General features: G+C 43.4%; 1 protein-coding gene across 2 annotated transcripts in view; it reads right to left on the reverse strand.

Moving 5' to 3' along the window:
- The window catches only part of FARS2 (phenylalanyl-tRNA synthetase 2, mitochondrial), a 406538-nt gene that overhangs the window by 333831 nt on the left and 46389 nt on the right, over positions 1–26318 (reverse strand). For both annotated transcript variants that reach the window (XM_060188748.1, XM_060188747.1), the window contains exon 2: positions 11765–12420. In XM_060188748.1, the coding sequence (XP_060044731.1) occupies positions 11765–12397 (633 nt within the window). In that variant the 5' untranslated portion in view covers positions 12398–12420. The remainder of the gene's footprint in view (positions 1–11764; positions 12421–26318) is intronic.

Here is a 26318-nt window from a genome sequence, read left to right on the forward strand (position 1 = left end):
CTGGGGTCAGAACTTTGCAGCAGCAGCTCCTCCTCCTCTGCTCATCTGTATTCTCGGGAGTTCTCACGCTATTAGCCAACCTTTCATTACCCCAATTCTCCTGTTACAGCTAATAAGTCTCTATCTGGAGCTTGTCCAGACCGTGTTAACAGCGCAGTTTCTGCCTCACGGCTGGCCTGACCGATGCCTGTTCCACTAGGACACTGGAGTGAGAGAAGCTGACAGGTGACCTGCTCCTTTCTGCAGATCAGGAGGAGGGAGCCTTCAGTGCCATCCTATCAACTGCTGCTCTACCAAGGCACCCACATCAAAGACAGGAGATGCAGAGACAGTGTACCCCCTGAAGGCACTAACCAAACAGAGGCAACACACACACACACACACACACACACACACACACACACACCTCAACAATGCAGAGAAAGCTAAGTGCTGAAAGCCCAGTGACTCTTTTTTTTTTATTATTTTATTTATTCCCTTTTGTTGCCCTTGTTGTTTTATTCTTGTTGTCGTCGTTGTTGGATAGGACAGAGAGAAATGGAGAGAGGAGGGGAAGACAGAGAGGAGAGAAAGACAAACACCTGCAGACCTGCTTCACCGCCTGTGAAGTGACTCCCCTGCAGGTGGGGAGCCGGGGCTCGAACCGGGATCCTTATGCGGGTCCTTGTGCTTTGCGCCACCTGCGCTTAACTCGCTGCGCTACAGCCCGACTCCCGCCCAGTGACTCTTAAGGTCACAGGTAGTCCAGGGGCTTCAGCCAAGAGACTCTTAATTTCTACCTTGTCATAAACCAGAATTACGGGCACCAGCCCCATGCCATAGCAAACAGACCGGTTTCCCTGTAAATGGGTCTGCAAACTGCTCTTTGTCCTCCAGCAAGGAGGGTTCCTTAAATCCTGCATCTCCTGGACTCCTTACTGTGACCAGGTGCCTCTCACAGCACTGCCTAGAGACAGGGCTAAGGTAAACATTTGGGCAGAGGGGGAAAAAGGGTTAAAGAAAAGCCATTTGAATTTAAGTGGGTGTTTTATAGGGTGAGTCCCTCCTAAAAGTTTTCAAAGAAGAGATTAGGGAAATAAAGCAATTATAATCTATCAAGGCCAAATAAAAATGCCAATAAAGCCTCTCCACATGAGGCTATTAAGGAAACCCAATAACCACATGGTGGAGGATAAAACCCTGCCACTCACTGAAAGACACCACAGTGATCAGGGCAGAAAGCAGGAATAAAGAGGCTACCCTTGGTTCCCCACAAGAGTAGCAGTGGGGATGCTCCAAGGAAGCAGCCCAAGAACAGGAGGGTTCTAATGAACCATCTGGAAAGTGGGAGACTGTCAAAGGCAGCAAAAGTGAAACTGTCTAATGATAAATGAGAGTGGGCTTCTAGCAAGGATGGACCACAACTAATGCTAATGGGGCTGTTCAAAATGAAGACTTCCCATCACTCAAGACTGAATGCTTCCAGGCCAAGGCACAGCCTGTGAAAGGAACCGCTAAGCCACAGGTCAACAGCAGGAAATGGCAAGGACCGTGATGATGTGTATGCGTGTGCTTTAAGGAAAGGGAGGAGCTTGAAGGATGTCATGGGCTATAAACTTGACACTGACATAATGTATTATGGGAAAATTATAGCAAAGGTTTATTTCTCTGTATACCTTCACTCATCCCTCCTATAAGAATATCCGCCCCCCCCCAAAAAAAAAAAGAATTATCTATCCCTCTTTCTTTTTGTGTAAATATTCATGAGTTATAAATTTATTATAAAATACAATTTCTCTGTAGTGTCTCTATGTCTTCATTTGTCAAGACCTAAAGAAACAGCCAGACATCACTCTGGGTCATATGCTGCAGGGGATTGAACTCAGGACCTCATGCTTGAGAGTCTAATGCTTTATCCACTGCGCCACCTCCCAGACCACTTTTTTTTATTATTATTTCTTAGTTGGGGAATTAATGTTTTACATTCAACAGTAAATACAATAGCATAACAGTTCTCAGTTTTCCATATAACAATACAACCCCCACTAGGTCCTCTGTCATCCTTTTTGGACCTGTACTCACCCTCCCACCCACCCACGCCAGAGTCTTTTACTTTGGTGCAATACGCCAATTTTACTTCAGGTTCTACTTGTGTTTGCTCTTCTGATCTTGTTTTTCAACTTCTGCCTGAGAGTAAGATCATTCCATACTCATCCTTCTGTTTCTGACTTATTTCACTTAACATGGTTTTTTCAAGCTCCATCCAAGATCGGCTGAGAACGGTGAAGTCACCATTTTTAATAGCTTAGTAGTATCCCATTGTGTATATATACCACAACTTGCTTAGCCAATTATCTGTTGTTGGACACCTGGGTTGCTTCCAGGTTTTGGCTATTACAAATTGTGCTGCTAAGAACATATGTGTACACAGATCTTCAGACCACCTTTTATAAAACTTTCTACATTGCTCTTATACCTCCTTTTTTTCTTTCTTTCTTTCATTTGTTTTTAAAATATAAATCAACAGAAACACACTCATGGGCCAGGACTGGTTAATACAACATTGAGAATGAGTAGTAAAGAGAAAATGCAATAAGAGAAACATGTGTGGTGTGTTTAATTTAAATAAGGAAGAATCTAGAAACTTTTTGCACTACTAAAGACAAAAACAGGAAGTATTAGCATGAACCATGTAAAACTCAGGAAGAGACACTGTTTGCTTAGGTCTGTAGAGTAAGAGCCTGGATGAGGCCAACCCAGAGGGAAGAACAGAGTGCAAAGAAGACAAAGGGAGGGAGTCGGGCTGTAGCGCAGCGGGTTAAGCGCAGGTGGCGCAAAGCACAAGGACCGGCATAAGGATCCGGTTCGAACCCCAGCTCCCCACCTGCAGGGGAGTCGCTTCACAGGCAGTGAAGCAGGTCTGCAGGTGTCTATCTTTCTCTCCCCCTCTCTGTCTTCCCCTCCTCTCTCCATTTCTCTCTGTCCTATCCAACAACGACAACAACAATAATAACTACAACAAGAAAAACAGCAAGGGCAACAAAAGGGAATAAATAAAATAAAATAAATATTAAAAAAAAAAGAAGAAGACAAAGGGAGCCCTCTCCATACTGAGGAGGGAGGAGTCAAGCCAGGAGGCCAGGGCAATGCTCAGTGGGGAGAGAGCATTGTTGGACTGGGTGCCTGCTTAATCCCCAACATCCAGGTACCAAAAGGCACTCTGGTTTGTTTTGTAACTTTGGGGCTTGTTGTTGTTGTTTGTTTGTTTGTTTAAAGGTGGGAAAGAATCCAGCCAGACAGCATGCCAGGATAGTGTGCCCGCTGTAACATGCGCTAGATAGGTTGCAGTCCATCAGCTACCCCTTTGGAGAAAACCGCAGTGCTGTGGTATTGCTCCCTCTCTCCCTCCTTCTCTTTCTGATTGAAAACTTGGGAGTAGTGAGTCCACAGTAATCACGTGTGTGAGTGTGTGTGTGTGTGTGTGTGTGTGTGTGTGTGTGTGTGTGTGTGTGTAATTAAGAATCAAACCAGAAAGTTGGCCTCCTTCACCACCCCTCAGAGTTTGACAGAAATCAAGCAAGGATGCAGCTGGCTACACAGGACAAGAGACATCCCCAGGGACAAAAAGAAAATACAGCTTCCTTGAGCACTGATCCAGGTATGTTCTTTTCAATTAAAATTCTGAAATCAGAGTCAATAGACACAGGATTTGTGTGGGCTCCCTCTGGTGGGTCATCAAACACATGAATCTGTGACTCTTTTGATAGATAAATGTCTCAATAAATGTTCTGTAAAAATACATATAGTCTTGAAATTGTAGGGCTCAGGCTTCTCAGCCTCAAAAGTCTTTCTTTTCTGTAAAAGACTGTAGCATATTACATCACGTGGAAACCTCCCTGTACTCAACAGGCTGTTATAGTCTGCACCCTGGTATTTACCATTTGTGTTTTCTTAAACTAATTTAAAAAAAAAAAGGTAAAAATAAATGAGAGAGAGAGTGTGTGTGTGTGTGTGCGCGTGGTGTGTGTAGAGAGAAATAAAAAGAACTAGAGTAAGGAAAACACAGAAAGAAGCAGAGAGAGAAAGAGGGAAATCAGGAGAGGGAGATACAGAATGAGCATTTGTTTTTGAGGCTAGTTAGAAGGACGTAATGATAAGCATCACACTTCAGCATAACTCATGCTTCTGTCAGCATTGAATAAAAATGTCATCTTTGTTGACAGCAGCTACATCTAGCTTATTTTCATTAATTGCTATATAATAGTCAATATACAGAGCCCACTGTCCATTTCATTATCTATAAAGAAAAAAAGGGGGGCCAGGTTGTGGCACACCTGGTTGAGTGAATGTATTATAAGCACAAGGAGCCGGGTTCGAGCCCCCGGTCCCCACCTGCAGGGGGAAAGCTTCATGAGTGGGGAAGCAGGGCTGCAGATGTCTCTCTGTCTCTATCCCCCTCTATCATCCCCTTCCCTCTTGATTTCTGGCTGTCTCTATCTAATAAATAAAGATAATAAAAAAATTTTTTTAAGCCAGATCACAGAAAATATAACATTTTAAATTAGAAACTACCAAATAATTCTACAAAGCAGCAGCAAGCATAGACACCCCCAAGATAAGAGATTCATGGGCCCCTTGGGGACTTGCCCTTGTCAGAATAATTAATTCTTACTAACTCAATGGGTTTGAAATATCTGGCTGCTTTAATTTGCATGTTCTTGCTTACTGATAAACTGGCCCTTCCAATACTGCTGGGCCTTGTGTCTCTTCTATCATGCCTAGAAATGCTCTTGGCCCATTTATGGTCTAAAATAAATTATGTAATAAATCATTTCTCTAAAGTGTGTATACAAATATTACTTATAAAGAATAATAAAACCACACACATCACTGCTCACCAACATATCCGTTTTCTGAAAAGAGAACGCCACTAAAATCTCTTTTTCTTGCCACTCCCTGGTTACATTTGCTGTGCAGCTGCAGATGGAAGTCAGAAACAAACTGACTGATTGAACAGCCCCAGGGTTATCACTGGGGCTCAGTTCCTGCAAAACAACAACTCCACCATTCCCAGAGGCCACTTTGCTTTGCTTTCTGACAGAGACCAAGAGAAACACCGAGGGAGAGACAAGGAGACACTCGAAGGCCTGCAATCCCATTCGTGAAGTTTCTCCTCTGCAGGTGAGGATGGGAGTTTGAACCCGAGCCCTTCTGCAGGACGTCGCACTTTACCGCATGCATCACCACCCGGCCCCGGAAATGAGGTTTCAATTACTCACTTGCTTTCTTTGATATAAGCATAGACAACTAAGCAGCATATTGATCTTGCCCGAGTTGTCGACCTTATAGAAGTGTGACTATACAATAAAATTTTACTCTGCGTGATGCTGCCTTTTACACTGATGCCCAGAGTTGTGATTCACTCATGTTCACACCTGACATTCGCATGCCACGGCATGACTACAATGTGATTTACTTTCAGTTCTGTGCCGGGCTACTAGTGTCTTGAATACTCCCATTTTCTGGCTGACAGAGGAAAACCTATAAGAGGTATATACAAAGGAACTGAACTATCAGGGCAGTCTCACAGTCAACCATAGCACGCGATCTGCCCAGGCGCTGACCAGCACTTGGAAATATCAGACTCTGCCATTTTGGATTCCTATCTTCTGCAAAGAGACCTTTTATGTGAGCAACACCAGTCGATAGGCAATTATACTCATAGCTAGTAGCTCCACCCAGACTGCGGTATATATGTTAACTTCCATTATGATGATTTGTACTGTTCATTTTTTAAGCTATATTTAGTAATGAGAGGGAGAGAGTCACTCTGGCACATGGGATGTAAGGGAATGCCTGAGGGACTTGATGCTTGAGAATCTAGGACTTTCCTTGCAGTGTGACCCTCTGGACCACAGAAGAGTCATATTAATGTAATTTAATTTTAATGACTTTGACCATTAGGGATTTTTGGTTTCAAAACAGATTATATTCTACCCACCCTAAAAATTTTCATTTTCTTCTGAAGGTTTTAAAGACTTGCTTTTCATAAAATGACTATGAATCCCCCTGAAGTGAATTTTGCATCTGGTGTGAGGTGAAGATCAATTTTTCCTAAATAAATAAGAAAACTGTCTGAGAGAAATTCAAATAGAATCCCATCATCTTCCCATTTATTTCACTTCCACCTTCTAATAAGATAATAAATTCCTACATAAAAACAGAGCTTATATATATTCTCTGTGTGATTAACCTCAATAACTTGAACATATGGAAATTGAAGCTTGGTAAGTCCTGCCCCTTCCACTCAGGGCTTTCCTTATAAGTTGCTGTGGCTATTCATAAACTCTTGTGATGACTTTGAGGATCCGAAGACTGAGCTCCAAAATACTCAGCTAGCAACTGGACAAGAACACAATTCACTCGCAGATTCGTTTCTGAAAAACTGCCTTCTTCTTCATGACTGTTTCCCTTCCTGTGAATCTACAAACGAGGGCCATTTCTCCCTTTTCTCTTCATGTCAACTCATTATATCGAATAATTTCATTCATAAGTACCTTGAGCATTTAAGTGCTTAAAGGCTTAGGCAATGCCATAAATACAATCTTTATTCTCTTATAGTTTCTAAATATTTTTTACTTGTGAATAAGAAACACAATTTTTGCTCTATAATCTTAGTATCCAGTAATCAACTGTGTTGTTTGTTCTAACGACTGATCTAGCGAATATAGTTAACTATTAGCTTAGATTACACAATTCTTTAACTAGGTCATCATACATCTGCAAATAAATCAGCTTCTATCTCATGCTTTCCATTGTTTACACCTTCACTTCCCTTTCTGATTTAAAGTATAAAGACAAAATATATATGCCTTATATCAGATATTGGGTATAGAATATGCATATGTATTCATGCTTGCACACACTTTCTTAAAACTTCTGCCTTGATTATGAAATGATCAAACTTAAACTTTTTTCCTCGGCTTGGTTTTATGTTTCAGACTACAATATTATGTTGGGTACACAAAATTCATAATTCATAGGGTTTCTTGGTTGATGTATTGCTCCTCTTTATTCCAATTTATCATTTTCCTCAGAAACTGCATTTTAGCCACATTAGTACTGACGCGCTGTCTTTCATCTGGCAAGTATCTGTGCGCTGTATCCAACCTTTAACTTCCAAATGGGTATGGATTTATTTGGGGTTTCCTAATTGGAAAATGTACAGCTTTAATTTTGAAATTTAATCCATTTAAATTTGTACTTACTGGTGCATTCTTCCTATTTTGAAATCTAAAAAAGATTTATTGTGGTCTAGGAGGTGGTGCAGTGGACTCTCAAGAATGAGGTTGAGTTCAATCCCTGGCAGCACATGTACCAGAGTGATATCTGGTTCTTTCTCTCTCCTCCTATCTTTCTCATGAATAAATAAATATTAAATAAATAACTAAATAAAAGAATTTTTTAAAAAGATTTCTTTTTTATGTATTACTGGAGATCAAACCCTTAGTCTTCTGCAATCTCTCAGGCACTGAGACACTTCAACTATCTGATCTTTTGTTACTGTAAGAGAGAGAGTGAAAAATACAGGTCCACCATCTGTGAATTACAACTGTTTTATTTTTGTTGGTCTTGTGCGGTGTCATAAATTGGATACAAGTCAAGTACTCTACTTGCTAAGTCTACTGCTCAACTAAAAAGGTTTCTTTACATATAATATAATGTATACATACTCATTAGTTTTGTTTGTGTGGTTTTCTGGGGTTTTTTGTTTGTTTGTTTTGTTTTTTGTTTTTGCCTCCAGGGTTATTGCTGGGGCTCAATGCCTATATATGAATCCACTGCTCCTGGGGGCCATCTTTTTTCCATTGTTGTTCCTGCTGTTAGTATTTTTTGTTGTTGTTTTTGGATAGGACAGAAAGAAATTTCAAGGGGAGGAGAAGAGGAAGAAGGGGAGAGGAAGGTAGGCACCTGCAGACATGCTTCACCACTCCCGAAGCAAAAAGGGCCCTGCAGGTGGAGGCCAGGAGCTTGAACCAGGATCCCTGCACAGACCTTTGGACTTCAAACTATGTGTGCTTAACCCGGTGTGCTACTGCCCGGCCCCCTCATTTCTAATTTTATTACTGCTCTTTCTACCATATAACTGTATTCATTCTTTACTGCTGAAATAAACTTCAATTAAATGTTTCTGAGAAAAGTTATTAACTAGCAGGAAGACTTTCAAAAATAATTAGACAATTTTTAAGTTGATTATGTGGCATGATTAGAAGTACTAACAAATCCTATTCATTAAGGAGAAAACAGAAAGAAGGATTTTTTTTTTTTTTTTTAGAGACAAAGAAGACAGAGACAGAAGGAGAGTGAAAGAGACCACAACACTGAAGCTACTTTCAATGCAGTGGAGGCCAAACTGGAACCTGGGCAGTTCACTGGCAAAGGAGCACGCCAGTGAATAGCGAGGGAGCTATTTTGCCAGCCTGAAAGTAACATTTTGTTGACGGTTAATATCACGTCAGACTTATTACCATCATTGGGGTGGGCGGTGGCACACCTGGTTAAGTGCACACACACTTACAGTGTCTCAGGACCCGGGTTCCAGACCCTGGTCTCCACCTGCAGGGGGAAAGTTTCATGAGTGATGAAAACACAGCTGCGGGTGTCTTTCTGTGTCTCTCCTTTTTATCTCCCCCATCTCCTCTCTGTCTCTATCCAGTAATAAATAAATATTTTTAAAAACACTTATTATCAACACTTTGGTTGAAGCCAAAAATTCAGAGGCCACCCCTGTCACCAGGCCTTTCCTCAAGTTCCATTTACAATGAAGCACCACGCAGGGCATCACAAGAGCAGTTGTCAAGACCCAAGTTCAAGTCTGCTCCGTCACTGACTACATGGCCTGTTTCAATGTTGGACAGGGCCCCAAACCTTCTGAGAATTCAGACTCCTCATGGTTAGAATAAAATAGTTTACATGGCATGGTTTGCATTAAGGTGGTGGGGGGAGGAGTAAAGCAAAGAGCATGGAAGTAATTCATCAAACTATTACATTAGATATATACATACACATGAAAATTTCTAAATGTAAGATATAGATATGTACATGTATATGTGTATATATATATATATATATTAAAATAAGATTATATTAGCCAAACCTACCTATGTCATTGGACTGTCCCCTCAAATATGAAACAAGACAAAATATTAATTCCTTAACCTACTTCCTATCTTCCACCTGCCCTGAGTTTTCCTCCTGTAAACTCTTGAGTCTCACTCCAGTCATTGCCACGGTCCCGACACACAGACTCCTACATCAGTGAGGGCTTCCTGCATTATTTCCTAATGAGGGGAGCTCGGCTGTACACCTGTCCCTCTGCGGTGGCCTGAACCACATTACTGGCACCACAGTTCCTCCTACACACTAATTGTAGATGACTTTCTATCACTTGGTCCTCTTTCCCAGACTTAACTATGTTTGTACATTTCCTTAGTTTCCTGTGTCCTTACTCATAGTCATTATTTCAAATACATATACAAAGTCAACTATTGCAAGTGGTAACAATGTCCATCTAAACAGCTCTGATAGCAAGTTTGGTTGGCCTTGCTGTATGCAACTAGCAAATGGCTCAGTGTCACAGACACACGGGCAGTAAAACATCCAGAGGTGGGCGGAGGATAGATAGCATAATGGTTATGAAAACAGACTCTCATGCCTGAGGCTCCAACATCCCAGGTTCAGTCCCCTGCACCACCATAAGCCAAAACTGAACAGTGTTCTGGTAAAAATAAATAAATAAATAAATAGAATAAAAAAATCATCCAGGGGCAAATAACTGTCTCCTGCAACATGATTTATTAATACAAGACACTGGCAACTTACTATCCCAAGGATCCTATAGTAGTCCTCTCCAGGTTAACAACTCACTTAGTCACATCTGCAGGAGGAAGTTTTGTGATGGTAATTACTCCTCCTGTTTCAATAAACATGCCTGAAAGGGGAAGTCCTGAAGGAGAAAGTAAAACATCTCCAGTATCTCTTTTCGGCCCAACTGTTTCTTGTTGTTAAAATTTCGGAGGCTCTTGCCGGCCTGGCTTGCTTCACGGCGGGTAACAGAGACGCGGAGACAACGGCTGGGCAGGGAAGCTGTATTTCTTTATTCAGGAACCACGATTCATAAACTAAGACAAACTAATCACCAAACAGAACTCTGCTGTCTCTTTGCGGCGGCGCAAGCACTCTCTCTCTTACTCTGGAACTCAGGAACCCAGGAACTCTGTCTCTCTGGTACTCTCTCTTACTCTGTAACCCTGAAACTCTTGAACTCAGGAACTCAGGAACTCTGTCACTCTCGAACTCAGGAACCCTCTGACTCAGGAACCCTCTCTCGGGGTTCCTTGGGGCGGGGCCAAGCAGGCCCGAGAAATTAACAGGACTCATCCAATTCTCTTGGCGGGGGAGGGCTAGAACAAACCAATGTAAAGCATACGACAGTTTCTTACGTAAAAATGAAGAGGGTGTCAAAATACATCAGTGAAAGACAAGTGGTTCTGCAGATTTATAGAAAACAGACTATAAGCTTCGGGGGATTTTCATGAGTTTATAATAATAATTAATAGTAATAATAATATGATGATGTTCACACAGTATATTGGGAAAGGCTAACATATGCAAAGAGCTGGGTGTTTTGGAGATTGGACAGAACATCAGGTTTTCTTAAAGGATGCGGACAGATGAATGAAAACACAAGCTGACAATCACTGTTGTTAGCAGCACAGCAAATCAGCGCAAACATACTACAATTCATCTGCCTCACTGCTGGTGGGAATGGGCATGGGGGCAACCCCTTTGAAGGATTGTATGGAGAATACTTAAATAAAAATGCAGTTACCCTTTCATCCAGCAATACCATTTATCCAACAGAAACTCAAATACTAGTCTGAACAGAGTATTCACAATAGCTAAAGATTGGAAGCAGCCGAAATGTCCATCAACAGAAGTTATGGGATATATCTTCCATGGAATACTACTCTGCAATCAAAAAGGATGTTATGTCCTTTGGGACCAAATGGGTGAAACTGGAGGTGATTCTGCTTAGTGAAACACGAGATGACAATTACCAGCTGGTTTCTCTCACATGTGGAATCTAGAGATCAGATGCACATGAGCTTGGAGAAAAGTAGAAAACAGAAGCAGGCCAACTGTCTCTGTCATTTGTTGGTGACCTTTGGGAGGCAGGAAGGTGGGGATACAGAACTCTGGTTGGAGTGTGGTGTGGAGCTACACACTGTAATTTCACAGACTAGTGACCCACTATTAATCCCAAATAAAATTAAAAAGGAAAGAAAGAAAGAAAGAAAGAGGGAGTCGGGCGGTAGCGCAGCGGGTTGAGCACACATGGCGCAAAGCGCAAGGACCGCCCTAAAGATCCCAGTTTGAGCCCCCGGCTCCCCACCTGCAGGGGAGTCACTGCACGGGTGGTGAAGCAGGTCTGCAGGTGTCTGTCTTTCTCTCCCCTCTCTGCCTTCCCCTTTCTTTCCATTTCTCTCTGTCCTATCCAACAACAACGACATCAATAACAACAGCAATAATAACTACAACAATAAAACAAGGGCAACAAAAGGGAAAATAAATATATTTTTAAAATTTTTAAAAAGAAATACTGCAGTTCAGCCTGGACCAGAAAGTCCCCTCTCCAGGATGAACTAATCCAGAAAACGAAGGACAGCTGCGCTGGATTCAGTGCAGTGAACGTGAGGGAGCCTGAGTGATGAACAAGACTCACCTGGTGCTGGGAGAAGAGGCGGACGGCCTCCAGCTGGTGGAAAACGGGGTAGTGGGAGGCATCGATCTGGTCTCGCCGGTACACGTCGCCCACCACCAGGAAGGCATCCAGCCCCGAGTGCATCAGGTCCCACTGGTGGGCCGAAGTGTGTGCACGCAGCATGTGAGTCCCGTTCAGATAGTAGTTGTCGCCCTGTTTCCGGCTGGGGTGGTCAGCTGGGATGAGCAGGCTGTCAAAGTTCTGCCAGGGGGTGACCACCGGAGACAGATTGTCGTAGACGGAGAAGAGCGGTGTTCCCGAGCGGCCCACATAGTGCCGGTAGAAGTGTGACTTCACCCGCTCCTTGATGAGCCACAGAGGGTGGTGCTGCTGGTTGTGCAGGTTCCTGCCCACTTTGGTGAGGACCCTGCGGGACACGTTGCTGAGGCCATCCTGGGGGTAGGACTGGCCAAGCAGCTCCAACACACCACTGCGGGCAGCAGGCTCTGGGGCTGCGGGACTGCCCCTTGGGGCCTGGTGCCGGTGGCCTCTGGGAACACCGCTGGCCTTCCGCAAAAGAGGGATCCAGGCTGGAGCCCTCCAGCCTAAGCAGGCTTTCACTGGGGCCACTCTGCCCAGGGCTGAGCAGACCATCGTGGACACGTCTTTCAGGGGCTCTAGGAAAAGCACACAAACAGGCCCAGTCAAGCTTCAGTGCTGAACGTCCTCATATCACCCAGTAGCCCTCAAGACTCACCGACAGCCCCACCACCAGCACACAGAGACCCTATGTGGCTGCTCTCTGGAGGCCTCATCTGCAGTGTCTCCACTGTGCCACTTGCATCCTCGGCTCTGAAGTAAATTTCATTATGGCATCAGCACAATGCAGAGCTTGAACCCAGGGACTCAGACATGGCAAGTAAGGAGCTCTACACACGGAGCTATCTTCTAGCCTCTATTTGACTATTTTTAATGAAGAGGTCACTTTCTTTCTTTTTCTCTTCCTCTCTTTTTATTGGATAAGACAGAGAAGTTGAAAGGAAACAGGGAGAAAGAGAGAAAGAGAAAGAAATATACCTGCAGCACTGCGTCACTGCTTCTGAAGACACCCGGCTTTGAGCCCAGATCCTATGCTTGATCACATGTGCACTCAACCACAGTTGGGCCCCTGAGGTTATTTATTTTTATGGTAGTAAGAGACAATAGATAAGGATAGATGAAGAGAGAAGAGAATAATAAAGAGAAGAGAGTGGTTTTAAAAGGAAATTGAGAAGAAAGAAATTGTTGAGAAGCATTCTGTTCTAGTTTGTGTATTACAAAGAACTAAGCCTGGGGCTCAAGCTTGCATGTACTGTGTTCTATTGCTGAGTTATTTCCCCAGTCCTAATTACACAGTTTACGAGAGAGAGAGAGAGAGAGAGAGAGAGAGAGAGAGAGAGAGAGAGAAGAAGAAGAAGAAGAAGGAGGAGGAGGAGGAGGAGGAGGAGGAGGAGGAGGAGAAGAGAGAAGTCATCTCAGTGTAAGTACACTACCTATAGGGGCTCCTCCCTTGCCACAAAGGAAATAATGTTTTATTCATTTCTTTTTATTTATCTTTGTTAACCAAAGCACTGCCCAATTCTAGGCCATGGTGGTTCTGGGGAATGAACCTGGGATCTCCAGTAGCTCAGGCATGAAAGTCTGTAGTTCAAACTGCTTTTTACTGATTCCCTAGTCAGATTTTTTTTTAAATTATTTATTTAGTTAGCTACCATGGGGGATGGCGAGACGCCAGAAAGCTTATGCTCAACCCTGGATTTTGGTAGTTCCAGGGATTGAACTGTAGCCTCTGCGGCCTCAGGCATGTAAGCTGGTACTCTAGTAGGCTGAGCTATCTCCCTGTCCCAGCAGTGATGTTTCAAACAGCCATCCTGCACAAGTCCCCTTTCATCCTCATAACTGCAAGCTTAGGCTAACTTTGGGCAGAATGTTAACAATAAGTTTTTTTGTTTTTTGGGGGGTTGATATGTCAAATAAAATAAATCGTTTTAGATAGTGGTTATTTTATTTAATTTTTTTAAGATAAAAATGAAAAACTTGGGGCTGGGGTGGCGCACCTGGTTGAGCCAGGTTACACTGTGCAAGGACTCAGGTTGGGTTCAAGCCCCCAGGTTCCCCCCAACTGCAGGGGGAAAGCTTTGCGAGTAGTGTAGCAGTGCTGCAGATGTCTCTCTTTCTCTCTCCCTCTCTCCCCCTACCCTTTTGATTTCTGGTTGTCTCTATCCAATAAAGATAATAAAAACATTTTTTTTTAAAAAGAGAACATTTAATTAATGACATATAGTATATCTTTAGGAAAAAAAAATTTTTTTAATGGAAAGCTTGGAGAAATGTCATCCAAAGTGCCAGACTCCACAATGGATAGCTGAAATTATTTTTGTAGATGCAAATCTTCCTTGCCCTCACATCTGGTCACATCACTTAAATGGCAAACCGCTGCAGAGCCTAACTTACATTTCTGCTTTGTAAGAAAACATGTATGTCTGCTGGACACGTGCAAGGTAAAGTGAAGGGACGGGGGAAGGGGCACAGAACACGGAGTGCGGAGCAGAGCTAGGGGGACATGCAAGGAATATGAAAAGCGGAACGGTTCTGATTCAGACTTCACATCTGAAAGCCAATTAGTGGTTCTCCAGAACAAGCCATCCGTGTCACAAATAAAGAGATACAAGAATCAAACTGTAAAGTGCTAGGACTATCCAGACAAAGGGGAGAATCCTGGGCGGTTAGTGTACGGTCTCTCTCTCTGCCTCAGGATGAGTTTCAAACTGACACAGAGGCCTCAGAAAGAGAACTCATTAGCCAGCACACTCCTGGGTTCATACAAAAGTGACAGTGAATTTAAATTACTCAAATCCATCTTCTCAAATTTGACTTTTTTTTTTTTTGGCCTATAGTGCTATTTTAGAGTATAGAATTATGTGTTTATTTTTCTTCAGGGACCCTACAGACAAGAAAACACTAACTTCATGGCAGACAGGAATACTAGATGCTTGCACTGCTTTAGTGACTGAAGGGGTACCTCGTTTGTACTTCAACAGCCAGTTCGTTGGATTCTGAACTAGAATCAGAACTAGTTTGCGGGGTACAAAATGATCTGCGTGTGTGTGAGTTCTTATCAGAAGCCTGGGCCTAGCACCTCTGTCTGAATCTGCTGTCACAAGAGAAGTTTTCAAAGATGCTCAAGAACTCTCTTGATGTACTCATTTATGGCAGTGTTTTGTCAGAGTCTTCGCAGAAAGTGGTTCTGACTGAGCTTCCACAGAAATCCGTCTTCCTGTCTATAGCACTCGGTGGCTTGTCACCACAGCAGATATGAATTTTAAATATGCATGTGCTGCCTTCTACGTCTCAGCAAAAAGGCATCTTGCTAGGATGTTAGCTATCCAGCTCAGTGCCCTTGGCAAGACACAAGAGAGCATAGCTTCTGCCTTGCAGGGCTGCCTGCTGGTAGAGTTTGGGATGCGTCTAGAAGCAGTGTTCTTGATGATGCAGGGGCTCAGCCTTGCTGCTAACTGTTCTTACTAGGGTCCCACCAGCATGCACCCAATCCTCCCTGCAGGTCTCTTCCCATGAGCATGTCTGTCCTCACATGCCTCCTCTGGGGCCCTCTCTCCACTCCCTTCTCACTCCTTTCTTCTTCTAGCGTTTGCCCTTCTTCCGTAGCCAGTCAACAGCATCAGGTTGAAAGCTGTCAGGAGCTGCTTGTTGCTGGCTTTGAAAGTGACTGGGATCCATGTGGATTCAGTCGGCTAGGAAGGATCGTCAGTTTCCCCAATGAATGGGGACTCTCACTCCTTCTATCAGCCCAGCCCCAGCAAGTATTCTGACTATCAACTCTCCTACCCCAAACTGTTATGTGTCTCTTCTATTACATTTTTCTAGTTTTTTCATTTCTCCCATAAAGAGATTAATCGCTAGGATTGTCTTCCCATTTCCATCTAAGAAGCACATTCCTTCCTTTCCCCTCTGGCAATTTCTCAGTAGGAAACAATTATCTTGATATGCAGGTTCTAGCCTGCCCCCCACACACACACACACACACTGCACTGAAGGAAGCTTAAGAGCTCTGGCATCTTTCTCTCTCTCTAGAATGAAGTGATTCACTTCCTGTGAAAACACAGGAAGCACAGGAAGGTGAGGACACTAAGAGCAGTCACTATCCCCTATGTGCTCTGGGTTTCCATTCCATCCTTTCAAGGACTCTATGATAGAGCCATTATGTTACACTTTACAGACCAAGAACCAAGACCCAAACTGGTCAAGGAACTAGGAAAAACCCATGCAGCCAGATACGGTCAGGGTTCAGGACTCTGAGCAATGGGTCTGATTCATCTTTAATCACAGAACAGCTCTCTGACTTAGGTTGTCACTACCTGGAGGAACTAACCGTATGGCCCAACACACCTTTGGGAATGAAGGACCTGTTTACCTGGAGGCAGCTCCTGGTTTTCCCCTTTGTGGGTATAAACCTCACCAAAGACAATGACCCTGACCAGAGTCACACACACATTACCCACAGGCGCAGTGAACAACCTCAGAAGAACTGGCCAACGGGTTCCATGTAGCTGGCAAGGTCTCTAAAAGGGCACATGTTGAACCTGTGTGCCTCCCTGTGTCCCATCTGCTTCTTTCCAATCCCACAAGTGTGATGTGGTCACAGCATACAATTAACAAGTGTCCTATGCGTGATCTTTACCTCAGAATGTCCCTTGACCCAATAAACCCAATCTGAGACTAATGTGATAGAAGTGAGACTTAAATTCTTCCTCAACATGCTGGGAGGATGGATTGACCAGTGAACCCCCATGTTCAGCAGGGAAGCAATTACAGAAGCCAGACCTTCCATATTCTGCATCCCACAATGACCTTTATTTTAGTCCATGCTCCCAGAGGGATAAAGAATAGGAAAGCTATCAAGGGAGAGGATGGGATATGGAGATCTGATGGTAGGAATTGTGTGGAGTTGTACCCCTCTTATCATATGGTTTTGTCAATGTTTTCCTTTTTATAAATAAAAAACTGAAAAAGGTAATGTGGCCGACCCACACCCATGGCTTACTAAGAAATGGGGAGAAAGCTCTGCTGCAGAGTCATATGAACACAAGGGACATGTCCCTCTGCTGCTGCTGGTGGGCCATGGCGTGCAGACTTTACAGAAAGAGACTCAGCACTAGCAGGCACACCATAGTCCATAGCCTTTGGTATAGCACTTACACTTCTAGAAGTCTATCTTGAGAAAGCAATGAAAATGAAAGCTAAACACGAAGATGTTTCATTAAAGTATTGTTTATAACAGGAAAAAAATGCAAACAAGATAAATACCCCTCAGCGAGGGAATGATAATGTAAATGAAAGTAGAACTGCACAAGAAAATAGTATGCAGTCATAAAGCACAACAGTTGCAAAGCGATTTATATTTATGCACTTATCAGGGATAAACAGGATATAAAGTTATGTGTGTCTAATGTTAACTGTGAAGATATATCTAAGCACAAATATATACACACCATAATATATTTAGAAATCTCGGGGAGAATTATGTAAGATTTAATCCCTGGTACTTATTTTCTAATTCATACTTTTTATATTTCTAAACTTCTAAATGTTGGTATAGCTTTTCAATTGCATTTTTAATTTGCGATCATTGAATTGTAAGAAAAAGTTATCTTTAACCTATCTGTCAAAATGAGCATTGGCCATTTTAATGGCCTGTATTAAACTCATGTAGGGCCTGAGAGAGCATAGTTATGCAACAGACTTTTATGCCTGAGGTTGCCAGGGACAGGGTCAATCCTTGGCATCACCACAATCCAGAGCTGGAGACTGATCCTGTTTAAAATTATATGAAGATAAATACGCCACTGCCTAGATAGATAATTAAATGCATTCAGTGTCCACATAAGCAATTACTTTTACCAACAATGCAAGTGGCATGATAGGTATACAAGAAAACGTCTTTGTCTTTCCTCTTCATTCCCTGGCTATATAAAGCCACTACAATAGCACAAGGCCAATCACTTGAAGCAATTTTCCTAAGACATTCAGATTTTCAAGGAAATTGATTATAGCACCAAAGCCTGTACCAAATTGCCGGGATAGCCTGAGGGTGCTTCTTCCCGAGCTAGTGCTCTCTGGGTTGGAGAGAACTCAACTGGAGCCGATCTAGGCTGCTGCGTGGGAGAGGGATCAGGAACTCGTGCTGCACTAACTTCGCAGGAGATACACTCTGGAACCCTCGGAGCCGGAAAGCAATTTCCAAGTGTCTTTAATCAGAAGAGCAGCTGTTTTTATACTCTCCAAGTAGGGTGGAAACAGGATGTGACATAGAGAGGGTGGAGCGAAAAGTGACTGGTGGAAGATCAGGGTGTGACAAGGAGAAGGGGCGGAGCAGGTGCGAATTCTACCACTAAACCACCAATGCCCTGGAGGGAGTGTGGTGCTTTATGTAAATGTAAAAGTGATTTATGTAAATAGACCGCTTTGAATGGGATCAAACCAATCCCTATATAGGCATACCAGTGCTTGGTTAAGCAGAAGCCAGGGGGAGCTGGCATACTACCCAACACCAAATAAATGCTTTCTACTGATACCTCACTAGAGAGCCTGTTAATACATATTAAAGCTAAAATAGGATGCTTTGGCTTGTGGTAGTCCTGGGGGTACAACTTGGAACCTCAAAGGCAGCACTGAAGACACTTTGCATAACTCTGTTATTGCCCCAGACCAGGATACTGTATTTTAGTCAGGAGAGAATTTCTGTCATCGGGAGTCGGGCGGTTGCTCAGCGGGTTAAGCGCATGTGGCACAAAGCGCAAGGACCTGCATAAGGATCCTAGTTCAAGCCCCCGGATACCCACCTGCAGGGGAGTCACTTCACAGGTAGTGAAGCAGGTCTGCAGGTGTCTATCTTTCTCTCCCCCTCTCTTTCTTCCTGTCCTCTCTACATTTCTCTCTGTCCTAACCAACAACAACGACATCAACAACAATAATAAGTACAACAACAATGGAAACAAAAAGGAAATAAATTTTAAAAACATTAAAAAAAAGAATTTCTGTCATCGTCAGGACTTCACCACACCAAGCTGACTTTTTCAGATAGTAAGACAGGGACAGAGGGACGGAAGGGAAGATAGCAGAGAACCAAAGCTTCCATAGTTCAGTGGGGACAAGACTCGAGTCTGGGTTGTGCAAATGAAAATGCAGGTGCATGATGCAGGTGAACGGCCTTGCCAGTCCTAGATACTTCTTCCATCAAAGGAAATTTAGTTCAAATAATATTAATGCCCCAGCTGTTCCTGCAGCTCACTGGATGGGGATGCCAGAGGACCTAAAAGACAATAATAAAGGGAGGCCGGGCAGTGACACACCCAGTTAAATACACATATTACCAAGCACAAGGACCCTTGCCACCTGCAGAAGGTCCACTTCATGAGCAGTGAAGCAGGTCTGCAGATGTCTATTTTCTCTCCCTCTATCTCCCCCTGCGCTCTCAATTTCTCCCTGCCCTATCTAATAACAATTAGAAAGAAAAATAGGAAAAAATGGAAGCCAACAGTGGTGGTACCAAGCACCAGCAATAATCCTGGAGGCAATAAAAATAAATAATAACAATAAAGTATTATGATAAACACAGTCTCAACCTGAACATACAGTGATGGGCCAGAAACTTCATTCTCAAGTGTTGATCCATAAAAGGCCAAAAGGCCAGCTCAGTACTCTTTTCAGTCACACACTTTTTTTTTTTTTTGCTTTTTTTTTTTCCATCTCCAGGGTTATTGCTGGGGTTTGGTGCCTGCACTACAAATCCACTGCTCCTGGAGGTCATTTTTTCCCATTTGCTGCCCTTGTTGTTTATAGTTATTATTCCTGTCATTGTTGTTGGATAGGACAGAGAGAAATGGAGAGAGGAGAGGAAGACAGAGAGGGGGAGAGAAAGACAGACACGTGCAGACCTGCTTCACTGCCTGTGAAGTGACTCCCCTGCAGGTGTGGAGCCAGGGCTCAAGCCGGAATCCTTATTGCAGTCCTTGTGCTTCACTGTGCTACTGCCCGGCCCCCAACACCGCTCATTTTTAACACCCCCTTGTCTAACATTACCACTGCTCACTTACTGTTCAGGGTCAGTTGTCACATGATGACACATTCACCCCAGTGTTTATGGGGAGTCTCCACCTGTTCTGACCACCATGATCTCTCCAACACTCTGTTGCCACCAGTAGGACAGTCTAAAGTTTAGCTCAATTCTGACACTACCTACCTGGACAGAGAATCAAATTCCACAGACTCAAGGACTCAGTCCACACTTCAGACACAATCACAGAATCAGGGTGTTGGATGTGCTTCTAAATAACCAACTATGAATCAGAGACTCCACCTCCTTGGGCTGGATTAATCTGCTAGAGGAATTCACACGGTCGAGTTACTATATGATGGGATTATTATAAAAAGATCCAACTCTAGAGGAACTAGAAAGAAGAGATCTGAAGAGTGAGGAGTGTGGGTGAGTGGATGGAGCTTCCTACTCCCTGGGTACACCACCCTCCTTTGCATGGTCACCAGCCAGGAAGCCCTGGAGGGTTGACAGTGCATTCACATGGGCAGGGCTGATTACCATAGCTGGGGTGTGGAGGGCAGCGGGCTATGGGGCTGAAAGCGGCGGCCCTCTAATCACAAGGCTGCTTCCCCTGGCAAGCAGCCCCTATCTTCAGGTCACCTAGGTGCTTGCTCAAAATTAGTTCACGGACATGAGTTTCACATCTATCATGTCATCTTCGTGGAAGGGCCCAGTTCTGAATGCAGGGAAAAAAAATAAAATAAAACTATTAGTACATCAATACGATCTAGAGACTAGGCTACAGAAGGTTCAAAATACCGGAAGCACAAGGGTCAGAAAAACCAAGTTGAAAGCAGTCGTATGCACCAAAGATTTTTACATGTGAGATGGCATAAGCCCAGCTCCTGCTTCAGGTTCCCCAGTTACTCTTCCTCCTGAAAGTGAGGCTATAATGAAAAGCCCCCAAGCAAAGGAAGCCATTCACTACACTAAGGCTAGATAGCTCTCCTGTGGAGAGTAAACAAGGGGTAATTCTTAGGAGAAGTTCTTGCAGTAAGAGGGAAATCACCAGGAGTCCTGCTAGTATGTGAGGAAGAACAGAAGATACTGTTCTTACAAATTCCAGAACTAGGTAAGAGCCAGGAAAATCTGTTTCCCACTGGCATGGTTGCAAGCTATAATCGAAGTATCCTACATGTTTAAAAATAAAAACATTCGCTTTTCATGCCAAATTAACCTAAAACTTATTATCTGTAGATACATATATCGTTGCACTAAAGAAATAATGCAGGGTCCCGGTAGCGCAGCAGGTTAAACACAGGTGGCACAAAGCACAAGAACCGGTGTAAGGACCCCAGTTCCCAGTTCGAGCCCCCGGCTCCCCACCTGCAGGGGAGTCGCTTCACAGGCGGTGAAGCAGGTCTGCAGGTGTCTGTCTTTCTCTCCCCTCTCTGTCTTCCCCTCCTCTCTCCATTTCTCTCTGTCCTATCCAACAACGACGACATCAATAACTACAACAGTAAAACAAGTGCAACAAAAAGGAAGATTTAAAAAAAAAGAAAAGAAAGAATGCAGGGTCAAAAGGATGCTGTGCTTTGAAATCATTAACTTGCAGTCACAAAAAATGCATGCAAGAGCAATTTAACACTCAGCTGTGCCAACAGTATCCCAAACTCTTCCTTTGAGTTGGTTCACTTTATATATATATAAATATATATTTTTTTTTTTCTTCACAGCATCTGGTGTGCCTAAGTCTTGGAAATGACTGCAGGTGCTGATAACAACCTTGTTTTCCTACCTGTGGTGTTTTAATAGCTGTTGCCATGTTTCATACTGGTTTGTTCCCCTCCCCCCCCAACTCTGAGAGAATTGGTTTGGCCCTTGCTAGTTTCGCGCCCCTTTTTCTCCCGCCCCCTATGCTAAGGACGTCCAGAGTCCCAGGAACACCCACTGAAGGAGAAACAGGGGGAAGCACGTGGTGTGGTGATTTGCCCGCTCGTGAATAAAGATTAAACTGCAGCTTCTCAGCCCAGCCGTGTGTCCCCGAGTCTCTGTCTCTGTTCACCACCGCGAAGCTAGCCCGGCCTGCTGGCGCCTCCGAACATTAACAACAAATAGCATTGCAACGAATAAAGAGACTACTCTTAGCTTTAAAGACTTGGGGGAATGTGTCTTTCTGATGGATTCTGGAGCGTAGCAGTGACAAACGCAAAGCCCCCGAGGCAGCAGGCAGTGGTTCCTGAAGTGCCACCAGCCCTGTGCGTTTACCAGTGCTTTCACCTTGCATGGATAAATGTAAGTAATTTTCACCTCAAATGACTATGTATCCATCACTGGCCCCAATGACATAGTTAAGGCATAACTTAAAGTCACCAACAAGAAATTGGCATGAGACTTGGCTGCCTGGGGCACATGGCTTTCCAGGTTGGTAAAAGCCCAGTTGTGAGATTAATGAGCTGGCCATTTGTCATGGCGAACATGAAAGAATTGGACAGCTGAATCTGAAGAGTGAGCCCAATAGGAGAGAGTTGCAGAATGGAGAGACAGAGAGTCTAGAAACCACCACCCCTGTCCCCCACCCCCAACCACACACACACACACACACACACACACACAGTCTTCAGTAAATTATCTTTTAAGTAGGTGATGTCCTTTGTTCAAGTCAGGAGAGGGGTTCAGATAGCAATTCTAAAGATGACAATTATCTCAATGTATAATGCCATATTTCTCTTCAGAAGAGATATTCTTTATCACTGTTAAGCCATCTGAGAAATGACTATCGATACCTGTCCTTGCTAATAAATGTCACATTTTCAAGAATGTTCTGTCACACGGGAAGACTCTTAACTGTTCAAGAACAGAGCACTCAAGAGAAAAATACTGAATGATGGATAGAAAAACAAATGGAAAGGCTTGACTTTTGTTTTTATGTTTTATTATTTCGTGGTACCAAGTTCCAAGAGAAATCACTTTTGCTGTCACATGCCAGAACTTAAAATATGTAATCACACAAATGCCCGAGGGAATGACAACAGACCCAAAACCCTACAAAACATTTTGAAAATTCGTAAGTATTCAAAGATTTCACCTGAGAATTGTAAATAGGCCCTCAAACATTTGTTGACTGACTACATGTCATTTAAGAAGTATTAAGAGCCGACAAAATAGCTCACCTGGACAGTGGACCTGCTTTGCCAGGTATGTGACCTAGGTTTGAGCCTGGCCCCCGAGTGCACTAGAGGAAGTCTAATGCTGTGGTATCATGCTGTGTTCTCTGTCTTTATGTCTGAAAAAGTCAGCTCAGAGCAGTGAAACCCCAACAACAATAGGTCATGGTTATTATCAGTAAAAATTAAAGTTATGATACCTGTCCATTAATGTCAATGAATACTTTCCTGTGGCAAGGGAAAACAAAACCTGAATCTGTACAAAATAGGTGAGATAGATCAGAGAGAGAGAGAGAGAGATTCTCTATAAAAGAAAAGTACCAAACTCATGCTTCTTACTATTCATTCTAAGTGCAACATCAAAACTGCTAGTTAACCTCACCTTGGATCAAGCCACTAGCAGTCATTTATCTTTGTTTTTAGTGAAAATTATTTAAGAATATTACACACTTAGAGAATGACAGCACCATTAATTATCCACTAAATTCGGCATTTAAAATAATTGCATAATAACCCAACTAGGGTATATGTGTACAATTCATAAAATAAAAATAGTCAGCCAATGGAAAAGAATAAAGCTTGTATTCAGAAATAATTTAGCAAGCCGAATAACTATGGCAAATAAAATTAAAACTTAATTCAACTAACTTGCACATTAAAAATTATTTTGAGCAAATGGAAGCATTACTGTTACAGAGAAGAAAAAGCCTCCAGGCTGAAAATTATTTTCTACTAGATAGTCTTAATAATCTGGTTTTAGCTAAGATGTTACAAATATAATCACTGCATATGAAACCCTAGATCCTGGCAATAGTGGACAGAAGCACAAAGCATGGTACGCAAAGGTTCTGGTACGCAAAGGTTCTGTCACTTCACCTTTACGTTAAAGTTCATGGTCCTCCAGTCAGGGAACCCTGGGATTCCCACACAGACGTGCTATCACGGGCCTAGGCCTCCAACAAACCCCTCTCTCCACACTGTCACTGGTCATCTCCATCAGGAACAGCATAGTGGACCCTCTTGCCGCCCTCTATAGGACCTTGCCTTCCATGTGGAACAACATTGGTAGGGAAATGCCCCATTCTCTGAAGGGATGCTGGGCCAATATATTCTGCCACTCGAGGAAGACAGGTCCTGCAGTGAGTGCAGCCTAGAATATTCCTGGCTGTGACCACAGGATACAAGCTCAGACCTACAGGAATAGAGAGGTTACACAGAATCCTGTGCTAAATACAGGCCCCAGATCAAATCGATGGGGTTTACAGTTAGCAATATTCATAGATGTTTCCTGCATTTGGGAGCTATTCTCTGCCTAGATCCAAATTTCAAGCCCTATTTCCAACTCTGACACCATCTCCCCATAAAATACCTTTAGCCCACCTGTATGTTAGCTGTCGGGCTTGGGCAAAAATAAGTAAAGTCATGGGCCCCTTGGAATATACCTAGTATAGACCTACTAGCTTTTTCCAAAATGGAGACCCCAAATCTCACCTGCTATATTCTTACCTTTAGGGGTTCATGATTATGAAACAATTTGTTCTGCTTTCTATCTTAATGCTTTCTCAGCCACCAAATTGCAGTTGCTACCATGACACCAATATGACTTCCCTAGACAGACCACCACCAATGTGTCCTGGAGCCCCACTTCTCCAGAGCCCCGCCCCACTAGGGAAAGATAAGGACAAGCTGGGAGTATGGATCGACCTGCCAATGCCCATTGTTCAGTGGAGAAGTAATTACATAAGTTAGACCTCCCACTTTCTGCACCTCATAATGATCCGGGGGTAAGCTTCCAGTGGAGGGGATGGGATATGGAGTTCTGGTGGTAGGAATTGTATGGAATTGTACTCCTCTTATCCTACAGTCTTGTTGATCATTATTAAATCAATGAAAAAAATAGTTCATGGCCCTGAAATACATGTATACCAACTAATAATGATAAGATATCACCTCCTCTCTAAAGCCTTCTTTTGAACTTTTTTTAAAAAAAAATTTATTAGTAATTTAATAGTGACTAGCAAGATTGTGGGATAAGAGGGGTACAATTCCACACAGTTGCCACCACCAGAGTTCCATATCCCATCCCCTCCACTGGAAGTTTTCCTATTCTTTCTCCCTCTGGGAGCATGGATCCAGGATCATTATGGGGTACAGAGGGTAGGAGGTCTGGCTTCTGTAACTGCTTCTCTGCTGCACACAGGTGATGGCAGGTCGCTCTTCTTTATATTGTTTCCTTCATTCAATCCTCAAGACACCAGACGAGACTGAATTAGTCTATCCAAGGCCTTTTGACTCTCTCTGATCAAGTCTGCCTGCCATCTCCACTGCCTCCTGTGGGCTTAGAGCTGTGATCCCCCACTACCGCAGTCTCCACACAAGTAGATAACTACGCCAAGACTCACGACTGGAACCGTGGTGGCTTACACACGTGCTGCCTTTGAGGAAGGTGGCCAAAAGTGTAGCACTGGTCACCAAGGGCCCTTGTCTTTTATTTACATCAAAGGAATTCCAAAACAGCTTACTTCGGTGAAAGTTATAATAGTTCATAAAATAGTTCACAGGGTGAATAAAATGGGGAAAAAAAATCTACAGAAGGGCTACAGCGGTGATAACAAATACCATGGCCATCACATTTCTTCTAACAAGCTTACAATATTTCAGGTTTTCTTCTGACTAGCGCCCCTAATAGAATCTTAGCAGATGGCTGCAAGAGCCAACAAGTCACACAGCTCCCCATTCACCAAAGGTGTCTATCAAGCTATCAGTCACCCTGGCATGGGGCTTTGGCCCCATAAGCACCTGTCAACATTCAAGATGGCACAGAAATTGTTAGCCCTGCGCTATGACTGAGCAGGCCATGTGTTGTGTGAACCTGAGGAAGGAAAGACGCCTTCTTCAGGACGAGATGACTAAACCATGCAGAGTGGTGTTCCACCGGGGAACTCAGAAAGAACACCAAAGGCCAAATAGCTTAACAGCTTCAGTTTCTTTTAATTTTTATTAGTGATTTAATATTGATTTACAAAATTCTAAGATAAGAGGGGTATAATTCAGTACTGTTCCAACTACCAGAGCTCTAGATCCCCACTCCCTGCATTGGAAGCTACAACAGTTCCCCCAAGGTTACAGACATGGGTGAACTGTTATTTACACATCTGTGTGTATTTGTATATATTGACCCTCCCTCCCCCCCCCCCAGTTCTGCCTTCCCTTCCTTTCCAAGTCACACCTACACCTTTCCTATTTCCAAATGTCTTTTCCTTTCTCCTCTTTTCTCTCCAGGTCCTGATGGGGTTGGGAGTTCAGAGCCCTC

Source organism: Erinaceus europaeus, chromosome 4 (genome assembly GCF_950295315.1).
Source record: "Erinaceus europaeus chromosome 4, mEriEur2.1, whole genome shotgun sequence".
Classification (NCBI taxonomy): Eukaryota; Metazoa; Chordata; class Mammalia; order Eulipotyphla; family Erinaceidae; genus Erinaceus; species Erinaceus europaeus.